General features: G+C 36.7%; 1 protein-coding gene across 1 annotated transcript; it reads left to right on the top strand.

Annotated features, from left to right (window-relative positions):
- Window positions 1-1,345: 1,345 nt before the first annotated feature.
- On the top strand, window positions 1,346-12,624 carry LOC121390562 (3'-5' ssDNA/RNA exonuclease TatD-like). The gene is made up of 7 exons (XM_041522406.1): window positions 1,346-1,479; window positions 4,884-5,058; window positions 5,818-6,050; window positions 7,141-7,239; window positions 8,680-8,846; window positions 10,127-10,310; window positions 11,820-12,624. Exons 1-7 carry the CDS (start codon window positions 1,425-1,427, stop codon window positions 12,356-12,358), a joined length of 1,452 nt encoding a protein of 483 aa, XP_041378340.1. The 5' UTR covers window positions 1,346-1,424; the 3' UTR covers window positions 12,359-12,624.
- The last annotated feature ends 1,892 nt before the right edge of the window (window positions 12,625-14,516 follow it).

The following is a 14,516-nucleotide window of genomic DNA, read 5'->3' as shown; positions in this document are numbered from 1 at the left end:
TAGAGCTGTATCTACGAAGAATTGAATCGCGAGGTCAGGAAATACCCTAAATATGACGTCACACTGTGGGAATCCTATCCGCATCCATTGTCCGCTTCAGTCAAAATCGGTCCAGGAACGATTTGTGCGGACGAGTGTAAGTGTGCGGAAGCGGAGACGGATAGGTCTGTTTGCACGCATTGATTTCAATACAATCGAATTTGACTGACGACGGATAACGGGTGCGGGAGCGGAAGCGGAAGGAAAAAACGGATAAATGTGATCGCGGCCTTAGGCCTATTGGTACGTTGGAGCAAAAACGACAACCCACGATACCCAAGTGATAATTTTCTTTTCTTTGGGACTACGTAATTGGTCAGTTCTGTGGTTTAAGATGGGAAAGTCTACTTAATCATTAGTTTTACAGAACTATTTACAGTAATAAACCATATCCATTACCATTTTATTGGCGACAGGTAAGATGACACAATACCGGTATGTATTTTTGTGTCTAGACAGCGTCAATTAATTGGCTCGTCCGGTTACCAACCAAATACACACCTGCCAATCAGGAATCACAGGTAGGGCAACTAACAGCATAGACCAATTAACTACGAAAACACTCCATGTATCATTTCAGTACGTAGGTTAATGCAATTATTTCGACTTGTGTAGCCACTTTGACAATGGTGTTTAATTTTGTATTGAAAAATAATATATACTTATTGCAGGCTTATTGGGATATATATCACTACAGAACATTGCATGACTATTTTATCATCCCGCAAAATCCATATAGATTTTGTTTCTCTAGTTCTAAGACTCATTCCTGACGTTACGCGTTAAGTATTACGTAACCACCAGCTCGCCACTGGAATGGAACAAAATGGCTGTGTCCGTTATATCTAATAGCCGTCACATTTAACCGTTTTATCAATTAAATATAATAATATACTTGTTGATATTAAGCAATAATGTGCATTATATATCGTTGAATATGCATACCAGTCCAAAAGCCTTGCTTAAACATTCCTTTAAGTATTTATTTTAGAATTGAATTGCAGATCTGTATTTTATCCTTTGTGCACTTTATTTTTGATTATCTAACATAATGAAAAGTTCGCTTCTGAAATAAAGTTGTCTGAAGTAACACAGACTAATATATCCTTTCGTAATTTAGATATGTTTTTATAATAGTTTAGTTGCCAAAGCATATACAAATTTACCGCGCTTCTTACACTTTCTCTTGGTAATCACCGGACACAACTCGAGGATAACGGAACACTGATTGGCCAATTTGCTTCTCTGTCACCTTACATGGGGAGATAACTCTTATGTAGTAAACAAAAATTAAATCTGCGTTAGCAAAAGAAAAGGAAGCGATGCCGATTTGTTGCGAAATCTGTTATATCATGTATTGTATGTAGGCTAAACAGAGAGCAACAATGTCAAAAATAGACTCATCTTTGTTTATGTCACCTGTAAAACAGATTGTAATAGGTAATTGTTTTTGTTTAACTATTTGTGTTTGTGTTGTCGTCTGCTGATGTAGAAACGCAATCGATGACAATCAATTTTTAATTATTTTTCACTTTGCAGCTTAATATACATATTCATAATTCTGTGTAGTCTTTATACTATTTGTCGAAGGTTTAGGGTTCGAGGCGCTATGACCCTTCCACATTACCACATGCTAGTTTAGATATGGCAGTAATAGATCAGTAGGCCCTATCTAGTAATCTACCGACTTGTCATGGACCGTTTTGGACTAACCACACCCGAAAGTAGGCTAAACCGATATTTCTATCTGTGTAAAGCTATATTTCTTGTTTTTTTTAATGTTTTTTTTTATATTTAATTTTTATTGTTTGTCTATTTTATATTTATGCCTTACTTGCATATGTGCAGGGAGTAGGTTTCGGGGCTTAACCCGAACATTTTATCACTAAATTTTCTGGAGTAACATGACTCTACCCCACTATACACTTCTTGGCACAGTCTAGACACCCCATAGCTAAACACCCCTCTGCTAAAATTTCTGTATCTGCTTTTACCTAAAGTCCTAACCACATTGTTAAAGGAATGCTTAAGCAAGACTTTTGGACTGGTATGCATATTCAGCAATATATAATGTACATTATTGCTTAATATCAACAAGTATAATCATATAGTTAAAGGGACATTCCCGAGTTTCCTGCATTGTAAGATGTTTTTGACTAATAAAATATTTCTGCGATTAAACTTACATATTAAACATTTTTTATTGTTTAGAATATCAGTGTCTGTATATTCAATGTGTTTCTGGTTGTCTTAATATTTGTAAGAAGCCCAAACTGGAATTTGTTTTCAAATAATTTTGTACATACGAAAAAATCTTTTTTAGGAAATAAAATGAAATTTAACCTAGTACAAATATTAGAACGATCAGAAACACGTTTAATATACAGCCACTAATATTTTATGCAGAAAAATATATTATATATGTAATTACAATCGTTAAAAAGTTTCTGTTAGTCGATAACATCTTAAAAATTGCAGCAAACTCAGGAATGTTCCTTTAATTAATAAAATGGTTAAATGTGACCGCTGTTATATATAACAGGCACAGCCATTTTGTACCATCCCAGTGAATAAGCCCTCTGGTGAGCTGGTGGTTACGTAATACTTAACATGTCACGTCAGGAATTAGTCTTAGAAACTGAAGAAACAAAACGTACCTGATTTTTGCGGATGCATCGCAATGTTCTGTACTAATATCCATCCCAGTAAGCCATCAGTAAGTATATATTATTCTTCAATACAAAATAAACCACCATTGTCAAAGTGTTGAAATAACTGTATTGTGTTTTGTCCATGCATTAACCCACGTACTGAAATGATAATCAGAGTGTTTCCTTAGTTAATTGGTCTTTTCTTTTCATGGCTTGTACCTGTGGTTCCTGATTGGCAGATGTATATTTTGGACGGTTACCAGTCAGGGTGTCTAGACACAAACAAAAATATGTGCCTGTTTTAGTAAGATCAAGTGGTATTGTGGGATAACTGCATAACCACCTCTAAAATGATAATGGGCATTATCAGCTGTCCTGCTTTATTACTGTAAATAATTATGTAAAACCCTTGATTAAGTAGACTTTCCCATCTAAAATCACAAAACTGACCAATTACGTAGTCCCACAGAAAAGAAAATTATCACTTGGGTATTGTGAGTGGTCTTTTTTGCTCCAACATACCCTACCAATAGGCCTAATAATATATATTTTTTTTTTTTTTTTTTTTAAGAGAGAAAAATACTATAACCCCATTTCGTTCTATTAATGCAAATTGAAATATATTTAGTTAAATAGTTTATTATATTATCCAGTCATTTATGTTGTTTTACAAGTCAGGTTGATGAAAGCGAAGCGCCTTGTCATAAATTAGAGCATTTGTTTACACTGTGCATACAGGAATTGGGTCGGAACCCCAAACTATAGTACCGGATGCCACGAAAACGAAAGAAAATGGCTGTCCTCAATTAGCAGGAATAATCACATTTTTTAATTAACTCTAAAATGATGTATTTTTCATTTCTTAAAGTGTCAGTATGTGTTGGTGGTCCGGGTATGCATCTTTCCAACACATAAGGCTCATGTTTGAGTTTACTCTCCCTATAACAACTACAATAAATTATTCTCCAACCAATAGATTTTACCAATATTTTGTCCAAACAGAAATCATGATAAAACCATTACAATGACACACATTCCACATACTATAGATATGATAAATAGGTCATGAAATTCCTGGAAAGTCTTTCAATTTTCAAATGTCGTTTTGAGTTTGGTAATGGAAAGTAATAAATTTCATGGTACATTAATTTTTACCAGTTTAAAATACCAGAAAGGCGGTATGGATTAAAATAATAATAATAATAATCTTTTTTAATATTATTGTCTTAATGATTGCAGAAAAATCATTGAAAATTCTAAGAAAGGTCATGGAAAAAGCTTTCAAAAAGTCATGGAATTCATATGTCATGGAATTTGGTTGATAAAAAAGTGTGTAAATCCTAATTATACATTATACACACCTCTTCCACCACTTCAGTTAAAAGGTAACTTAACATTTGGTAATTCTGACATGTAGTCTTAGAGTGGAAATCTGCTACATTTTGCTGTTTGGAGCAAGGTTTTTTTAATATATGGCTCATCCCACAGACAGGATATCACATACTACAGCTTTTGATATACCAGTTGTGATGCACTGGCTGGAATAAGGAATAGCCCAAATGTGCCAAAAAAATTAGCAGTGCACTGGTTGGAAAGAGGAATAGCCCATTGTACCCAAAACATTAGCAGTTCAATTATGGACTAATTTGGCAATGTACAGGGTGAGACCATTAATATATTTCCTCCATGGTATGCACTGTCCTGTATGATAAAGTGATTACAAGAGATCCCTTGCAGCCTATGTGGAAGCAGTATGTTTCCTCTCTTTCTCTCTTGAGTCTTGACCAAATGTGGAAATAACCTTATGGTAGACATCAAATTGCCATGGTGTAGTTTGAAATGTACTTAGGTTTTATTATAACAAACATACCTGAAATGGGACATCGTGCAATGGTAAAGCACTCGCATGAAGCTCATTCTAACCAGTTCACCACAACTGGTATATCAAAGGCCGTAGTATGTGCTATCCTGTCTGTGGGATGGTGCATATAAAAGATCCCTTGCTATTAATGGAAAAATATAGTGGGTTTCCTCTCTAGGACTATATGTCAGAATTACCAAATGTGTTTCATTTGTCAAATCCAATAGCCGATGATTAATACATCAATGAGCTCTAGTGGTGTCGTTAAGCAAAGCAAAAGAAACTTTAATAAACATTCCTTTTCTTTGTTTGATGGGGTTTTTGTTTTCCAGGTAATATTCGTAAAGACACAACTATAGAGGATTTGAAGGACTGCTTCAGTCAGTTGATAAAAAAACACGATGTGTCATTCAGAATTGCAGTCGACAAGAAAGGCAAACAAAAAGGATTTGCTGCTGTCAGTATTCCCATAACTCTGGTGAACGACTTCCTGAATTACAATGGACGGTGAGTTTTTAAAACTATCTGGGCTAGCTCGGACACTTGTCAGATTCGCCAGTTACAAATTTTAAAAACAATTAACAAATGTTATTTTAATTGGCAAAATATTTCAATGTATTAATTGATATTTTGTTTGAAAAGAACAGAATTTTTGCAAGTTCACATGGTCAGAAATCACATGGTCAGAATACTGACACTTTTGTTATTTAGTAGATGCAGCCATTGACAGGGATTTGACATCCAACAGCCGATGTGAATTTTTGTGCTTGGTTGTCGTTCATTTATTCATTCATTGGGGTGGGATGCAACCCAGTGGTCAAACGCTCGCTTGATGTGCGTTTGGTTTGGGATTGATCCCTGTTGGTGGGCCCATTGGGCTATCTCTCATTCTTGCCAGTGCACCATGACTGGTATACCAAAGGCCATGGTATGTGCTATTCTGTCTGTGGGATGGTGCATATAAAAGATCCCTAGCTACTATTGGAAAAATGTAGCAGGTTTCCTCTCTAAGACTATATGTCAGAAATTACTAAATGTTTGACATCAACAGCCGATGACTAATAAATCAATGTGCTCTAGTGGTGTCATTAAACAAAACAAACTTATTCATTCATTCATTCATTCATTCATTCACTCACTCACTCACTCACTCACTCACTCACTCACTCACTCACTCACTCACTCACTCACTCACTCACTCACTCACTCATTCACTAATGGGGGAGTAAGAATATTAAAATGCTTGTTTTGTGTTATTTTTCGCAGGAACATGAAAGGTCACCGGATTACCGTGGTGCTAAGCGAAGACTTCAAGATCTCGAAATCCACCAGGTGGCAGCAGGAAGAGACGGGTGTGTTCAAGACGCCGTCGCCCAACCAGTACAACTCTCTCCGGTCTATGCCCTTCCTCTACAAGCTGTTTGATGCCGGGGTCTATCTGACGCATCCCAAGTTCTCCAAGAACGCACTCAATGTCATCGAACGTGCTCAAAGCTGTGGTGAGGATTTTATTTCTTATTTCGGGGTTAGAGGGCGGGATGTAACCCAGTGGTAAAGTGCTCCCTTGATGCGCGGTCGGTCTAGGATCAGCAGGTTTCCTCTCCAATTATATCTGTGGTTCTATATATCTGATGCTATATAACTGTAATTAAAATAATGTTGAGTACATTGTTAAGTAAAACATTTCTTTTATCCTTTTCTTTCTATAGACCAAGTTTCACAATGATCACCTGATAAGCAACCGTTCCTTTCTTTTTTCCCCCAATAACTGAGGGATGGGATGTGGCGCTCGGTTGATGTGCGGTCAGTCTAGGATCGATCCCCATCAGTGGTCCATTGGGCTATTACTCGTTCCAGCCAGTACACCACGACTGGTATGTCAAAGGCCGTGGTATGTGCTATCCTGTCTGTGGGATGGTGTATATAAAAAATCCCTTGCTACTGGTGAAAAAATTTAGCAGGTTTCTTCTCAAAGACTATATGTCAATATTCCCAAATGTTTGACATCCAGTTGCCTTTGATTAATAAATCAATGTGCTCCAGTGGTGTCATTAATCAAAACAAACTTTCCCCCCCCCCCCCACCCCCCCAATAACTGGCAAATATTCCTTTTGTCTTTGTCCCCAAGTTGAAACTTGATAAATTTTATTTAGTACAGTAAATAGACATCTGAAAGAATGAAATAAAATACTATTTTCAGTTGATTCTGTCTTCAGAAATGTTTCGGGGCTGGACGTAGCCCAGTGGTTCAGCACTCGCTCATTGTGTGGTCGGTCTGGGATCGATCCCCGTCGGTGGGCCCATTGGGCTATTTCTCGTTCCAGCCAGTGCACCACGACTGGTATATCAAAAGCCGTTGTATGTACTACCCTGTCTGTGGGATGGTGCATATGAAAGATCTCTTGCTGCTAATCGAAAAGAGTAGCCGATGAAGTGGCGACAGCGGGTTTCCTCTCATTATCTGTGTGGTCCTTAACCATATGTTTGATGCTATATAACCATAAATAAAATGTGTTGAGTGCGTCGTTAAAACATTTCTTTCTTTCTTTCAGAAATATTTCTTAACGTGTTTTAAAATTACTATTTCAGGTGTAAAGAAAATGGTTGTCCTAGGAGCAAACGTGCACCAGTGTGAACAAGCACTCGGTCTTTGTAGACTATTTTCAGGCTCTCTTTTTTGTACTGCAGGTACAGTTTAATTAAGTTAAGGATGAAAATTCACATGTGTTAGCAAGTGGTTTGTTACCATAAAATTAGAGCTAAAATGCTATGTGTGTTAATTTTCTTTATTTTGTTTACACATCTCATAGTATTATTTTAATATTTATAGGTTTTAATTGTTCTGTGTTTTGTTTTGGTCTAAAATATATGCAGGGTTTCTGCCAGAGGGTAAAATGGATATGGTGCAATACCCCAATGTTTTACAGATTTATTTTTAAAGTTAACCTTTTGACAAAATTAATAATTAATCTTATCATTACTGTATGATTTTCTTAACCTAACCCTAAACGTAACTAATTTTCTTTATGGGGGAGGCACTCCATACCTCCTGTTACCTGTGATTGCATTCAATTCCATAGCGCCATACCCAAAAATGTCTTTCTGGCAGAAACACTTAGACAGACAGCCCACATACATGTAGCCGAGGTGTCTTTTTAAGGACAGCATGCTTGAACCGTAGCCTTCTGGAGACAATTTCACAAAACATCGTAAGTTTACGTCTGTGTTTATCAGTTATACCAGTTTACACGTGTTTGACGTCCATTTCATGCAGAAAATGACATCATTACGGAAAATGGAGCATATTAAGGACACAAGAACGTGAAATACGTGTACTTCTAACAATATTTGTGCTACTATAATAATAAGAAGAATTGTGATTTAGTCGTAAATTTACGTTTACGTGCAAAACTTGGCTTACGATTGTGTTGTGAAATTGGTCCCTAGCTACTGGATTAATTTTTGACAAGACCCATGTTGAGTGGGTACAAATTTATAACTTTTACTCACATATTTTCACTTAAATTTGTTATAAATACATAAAATAATGTTACTATTTATTTTTTATACCTATTTTTGTAGGTTTTTCTAATTTTTATGATATTTTAGATAAGTTAATTTGGTTTTAAAATATGCAAAAAAAACCCTGATAAAGTCGCACTTACATGCCATTTGACATTACCTGTCTGGTATTTACAGCCATTATTCCCAATTACTGTGTTTTCCTGACCACATTTTGTTGTTTTTTAAATGAACTACGCTGTCATATTTAGTACCAACAAAGTCATTGATTAGTAAGGGCTACATTGCTCAATAATAATAATATTAAATAATAATAAAATAAAATTTTAAATAAGAAAAATAAGAAAATGTTTTAAAGAAAGATCCAATAATATGATGTGTTACAACAATGAGATATTTTTCTGAGTGTGTAACTTCAAAATATGAAAAAAATATGAGAAAATATGAAGACTAGTTTCCATGTTATAAGTGATGGCAAGGTCTATAATCATATTCTTTCAGGTATTTTCTCAGTGCTAACTGCAAAATATGAACAAAATATATGAGAAAATATGAAGACTATTTTCCTTGTTATAAGTGATGGCTGAGACAATAATGATATTTTAGGTTTGGGTCCGAAGCACGCACCTTTCTGGACTGATGAGGCAGAGACTCAGTTGACGCAGATAGCTTCCAGCGGTCACTGCGTGGCCATCGGAGAGTGTGGCCTGGATCTAAGCACAGACGAGCTGAGTTCCTCCCAGTCACAGCAGCTTTATGCATTTGAAAAACAGGTGAAAACATACGTTAATATATATCCAGAGGGAGCTGGGAACCTCTGAGTGCTGTTAGAATTCCAGATTTTAGGAAGGAAGGAAATGTTTTATTTAACGACGCACTCAACACATTTTATTTGTGGTTATATGGCGTCGGGCATATGGTTAAGGACCACACAGATATTGTGAGAGGAAACCCGCTGCCGCCACTTCATGAGCTACTCTTTTCGATTAACAGCAAGGGATCTTTTATATGCACCATCCCACAGACAGGATAGCACATACCACAGCCTTTGATATACCAGTCGTGGTGCACTGGCTGGAGCGAAAAATAGCCCAATGGGTCCACCGACGGGGATCGATCCCAGACCGACCGCACATCAAACGGACGCTTTACCACTAGGCTACATCCCTCCCCAAGATTTTAGTGCCATTTAGAGTTAATTCTACTTTCTCAAATTAAACAAGCTGTTTGTTAATGATTCAGAAGATAAAAGCAGACATGCACCTATTAATTAAACACACCATACAGTAACCATTTATTATTTGTTTTAAGATGCAACTTTCGATCAAGTTAAAGTTTAAGTTGGTTGTAGTTTAGAAGAAGAAACCCTTTCTTCCTCTTAATTAAACACACCATATTGTAACTATTTATTATTATTTGTTTTAAGATTCAACTTTCGATCAAGTTAAAGAAGGAAGAAAGGAAATGTTTTATTTAACAACGCACTCAACTCATTTTATTTATGGTTATATGGTTAAGGACCACACAGATATTGAGGGAGGAATTCCGCTGTCGCCACTTCATGGGCTACTCTTTTCGATTAGCAGCAAGGGATCTTTTATATCCACCATCCCACAAACAGCATAGTACATACCACGATCTTTGTTACACCAGTTTCAAGTTAAAGAAGCCATTGGTTGTGATTGAGAAACGAGCCGCTTTCTCCCTCTTATAGGGACATTCCTGGGTTTGCTGCAATTTTTAAGATGTTATAGACTAACAGACTTTTAACGACTGTATATTTTTCTGTATAAAATATTAAATGTGTTTCTGATCGTTCAATTAATTTACTAAAATATTTTTTTCTTCGTACGTACAAAAGTATTTGAAGACAAAATCCAGTTTGGGCTTTTTACAAATATTAAGATGACCAGAAACACATTGAATATATAGACACTGATATTCTAAACAAGAAAATTAATTTAATGCGTAGTTTTAGATTTTATTAGTTGGAAACATCTTACAATGCAGGAAACACACCATACTGTAACCATTTATTATTATTTGTTTTAAGATTCAACTTTCGATCAAGTTAAAGAAGCCATTGGTTGTGATTGAGAAACAGGCGCACATTGAGACGTTATCGCTGCTGCAGAAATACAAGGATCAGCTGGTGGACGTGGTCGTGAGCTTCGTTCCAGAAAACAAGGCACAGATAGTGAAATATGTACAAGAAGGCTTCTATATCTACATACACGGTCAGTAGATAGTGCAATATGTACAAGGCTTCTATATCTACATACACAGTCAGTAGATGTGCAGTATGTACAAGAAGGCTTCTATATCTACATACACTGTCAGTAGATAGCGAAGTATGTACAAGAAGGCTTCTATATCTACATACACGGTCAGTAGATAGCGGAGTATGTACAAGAAGGCTTCTATATCTACATACACGGTCAGTAGATAGTATCTACATACATGGTCAGTAGATAGTGCAGTATGTACAAGAAGGCTTCTATATCTACATACATGGTCAGTAGATAGTGCAGTATGTACAAGAAGGCTTCTATATCTACATACATGGTCAGTAGATAGCGCAGTATGTACAAGAAGGCTTCTATATCTACATACACGGTCAGTAGATAGTATCTACATACATGGTCAGTAGATAGTAAAATATGTACAAGAAGACTTCTATATCTATATACACGGTCAGTAGATAGTGAAATATGTACAAGAAGGCTTCTATATCTACATATACGGTCAGTAGATAGCGAAATGTGTACAAGAAGGCTTGTATATCTACATACATGGTCAGTAGATAGCACAGTGTGTACAAGAAGGCTTCTATATCTACATACACGGTCAGTAGATAGCACAGTGTGTACAAGAAGGCTTCTATATCTACATACACGGTCAGTAGATAGCACACTTGATGCGCAGTCGATCTAGGAACCATCCCCAATGGTGGGCCCATTGGGCTATTTCTTGTTCCAGCCAGTGCATCATGACTGGTATATCAAAGAATGTGGTATGTGCTATCCTGTCTGTGGGATGGTGCATGTAAAACATCCCTTGCTACTAATGGAAAAATGCAGCAGGTTTCCTCTCTATGACTGTCAAAAGATCACCATATGTTTGACATCGAATAGCCGATGATAGTAAACTGATGGCGAGTGTGTTCTGTATTGTGATTGGTTAATTACATTCTTTTTCTGGGATCAAATGAAAATAACACCTGGAAAGCTAATGACGTCATTAGCAATTGGAACAGGCAAAGTTGACGATTCAAGGGTCTACAGTTAGATTGTAGCCAGGTATTTGTTTTCAAGAAATACCAAATATACAGTTAGTTCCGTAGAAAAACCATTCAGTTTACAATGGACATAACCATATTGAGTTTTTAGATTTGTGGGTGTTATTGTCTATTTGATGCCCGCAAATGTCATTTTTGACCGAAGGTGTTAGCCTGAGGTAAAAAATCAAATAGACAATAACACCCACAAATCTAAAAATTCAATATGGTTTATCTCCGAAATGTACTCCAGTTGTGTCGTTAAACAAAACAAACTTTTTGTTGTAATATAAAACTTAATTCACACACAATTTATTTGTAATTTTTTTTATTTGGGGGTGGGGATATAGAAATTTTAAGACTGGTTACATCATAGAGATTTTTGTTTTTGTCTGAAAAACTAAATTTCAAATCGGCATATTTCAGTCGACATTTTAATTCTTTTCTCGCTCTCTCTTTCCCTTTTCAGGCAATGTTTTTTTACCTCAAAATAGTTGCATAAAAAAGTGGTTGACGGACAGCGATGAAGAAACGAATGTGCCATTTGACAGATTACTCCTAGGCAGTGCTGCACCGTACCACAGTGTGTTCAGATGCACGGACATCGACTGGTACCCCCGACAGTTCACGGACGATACGCAGCACAAATCGTTCGACATCATGCTCAAACACTGCAAGGACAATTACAGTGAACCATGTAGCTTGCCGTCCATGCTCGTTATGATGTGCTGTATGGTCGGAGATCGATTCACGCCACGGTCGCTGGCTGAAAAATTAACTCAGAATGCAGTGACGTTTTTCCATCTCGACAAGAGTGTTGGCGAAGAGGCGAGTGTGAAGGTCACCGGTGAGAAATTCTGTAACAAGACGCCGGCGAGTCATCATCGTCGTTGGTCGTTTTTCGTCGTCACTGCCTTAGTAGTCGTGGCTGCCGTTGTGTTGCTGGGCGTTGTTTGTGTTAAGTATTCAGTACTGGACAAGGTGGGAGCGCTATATAACTTGTTGTAAGGTTGTCATAACATTGTTTTGCAGGTAAAATTTGACAGATAGTTGAAAAGGGACCATACTTAAAGTGTGCATGTTAAAAGAAATCATGACTTGAAATGACATGAAAGCATTTGCTTTCCCACACACCAGCTTTAATAACAATGACCGGCCTTGGTGGTGTCGTGGTTAAGCCATCGGACATACATGTAAGGCTGGTAGATACAGGGTTCACAGCCCAGTACCGGCTCTCACCCAGATGACTCAGTGGGTAGGTGTAAGACTGCTACACCCTCTTCTCTCTCACTAACCACTAACAACTAACCCACTGTCCTAGACAGACAACCCAGATAGCTGAGGTGTGTGCCCAGGACAGTGTGCTTGAACCTTAATTGGATATACCTGTAAGCATGAAAATAAGTTGAAATTAATCTACCCTGACATGAATTAATTTTTATCCTGCAATCACTGTTTCTATCAGCCGATTATATTGTTTGATTAAAGCAAAAACTTTTGTTTTGTTTAACGACAACACTAGAGCACATTGATATTAATCATTGGCTATTAGATTTCAAACATTTGTTAATTTTTGACATACAGTCTTAGGAAACCCGCTACATTTTTCTATTAGTAGCAAGGGATCTTTTATATGCACACACAGACAGGATAGCACACACCACAGCCTTTGATATATCAGTTGTGGTGCACTGGCTGGAACGAGAAATAGTCCAATGTGCACACCGACGGGGATCGATCCCAGACCGACCACACATCAAGTGAGCACTTTACCACTGGGCTACATCCCGCCCTCCCATTAAAGCAAAGACATACAGGTATACTAGCAGATTATCAATGTTGACATCATACATTTGACGTCGCATGCATAGCTACATTACACATGCATAGCTACATTACACATGCATAGCTACATTACACATGCATAGCTACATTACAAAATCGCTCGTTTGACCTCTAGGTTCTCGTAAAATGTAGCTAAAATAACAGAAATAATAGCTTTATATACCCTTAATTTTTATGGAAAAATGTAGTGGGTTTCCTCTCTAAGAATATATTTCCAAATTACCAAATGTTTAAAATCCAATAGCCTATGATTAATAAATAGAGGTTATTACCAGAGTGTTTTATATTAGGAATAAAAATTGTATTATGCGAGCATGATACATTATTTTTATTCCTAATATATGATATTGACGATACCGAAATACACCAGGGTAATCTCTTTATTATATAAGCTCAAGCTTAATACAACGTGTTTTTGTAAACTGTACACGCAACTTTAATTACAGTCCGTTTTTTAATGGAAATGACGTCAAACTCGAATGACGTCATTTTGGATGTCCTTACATCAAAACAAAGTTATGCCTGACGTTTTTTGTTTTCTGAACGCTGGACAGCTTTCATTGTCAAATTGCCATTGAAATGTTTTTATTTGATGACTATGAATGCATACGTCAATGATGGAGTGTCACCCAAGTACTTTTGCTTAATGTCAATAAACCTAGTGCCGAGACCTCGACTAATTTACATCTAATTTGCAAAGTTATCAAATTCTTAAAGTATGTGATCTGAAAAATATCACATACTTTATTGCACTGAAAATGTAAGATATTATATGATAAATCAATGTACTCTAGTGTTGTCTTTAAACAAAACAAACTTTAAACACTGGCATAGCAGAACATTGATATTTTACATATTTTTATCTTCAGAGCATAGACTAGACTGTCTCCCGGGTTATTACACATGATACATACTTTGAGTATGGTCCCAAACAACTCCATAGCTTGATATTGTGCTTTTGACAGTTAGAATATTATGATGTATTTTTTACACAATTTCAATTATGATCACACACACATCCACACAGTGAAAATGGACTGTTCCAACCCTGTTATTCTCTACTTAACTTGGTAATTAATAAATTTATAATAATGAACATATCAATGCTCTGACCTCCCTAGACCAAAGTCAAAATTAAAGTTGGTGAAATTTTCTTTAAAATACTTGACTTTCTTTTCAAGTGAGGTGGGTAGATGTAGCCCAGTGGTAAAGCACTCACTTGATGCACGGTCTGAGATCGATCCCCATCAGTGGGCCCAATGGGCTATTTCTTGTTCCAGCCAGTGGACCATGACTGATATGTCAAAGGCCATGGTATGTG

Source organism: Gigantopelta aegis, chromosome 15 (assembly GCF_016097555.1).
Source record: "Gigantopelta aegis isolate Gae_Host chromosome 15, Gae_host_genome, whole genome shotgun sequence".
In the NCBI taxonomy this organism is placed as follows: domain Eukaryota; kingdom Metazoa; phylum Mollusca; class Gastropoda; order Neomphalida; family Peltospiridae; genus Gigantopelta; species Gigantopelta aegis.
The sequence above is the reverse complement of the archived record's forward strand: the minus strand, read 5'-3'. Positions and strand labels throughout refer to the sequence as shown.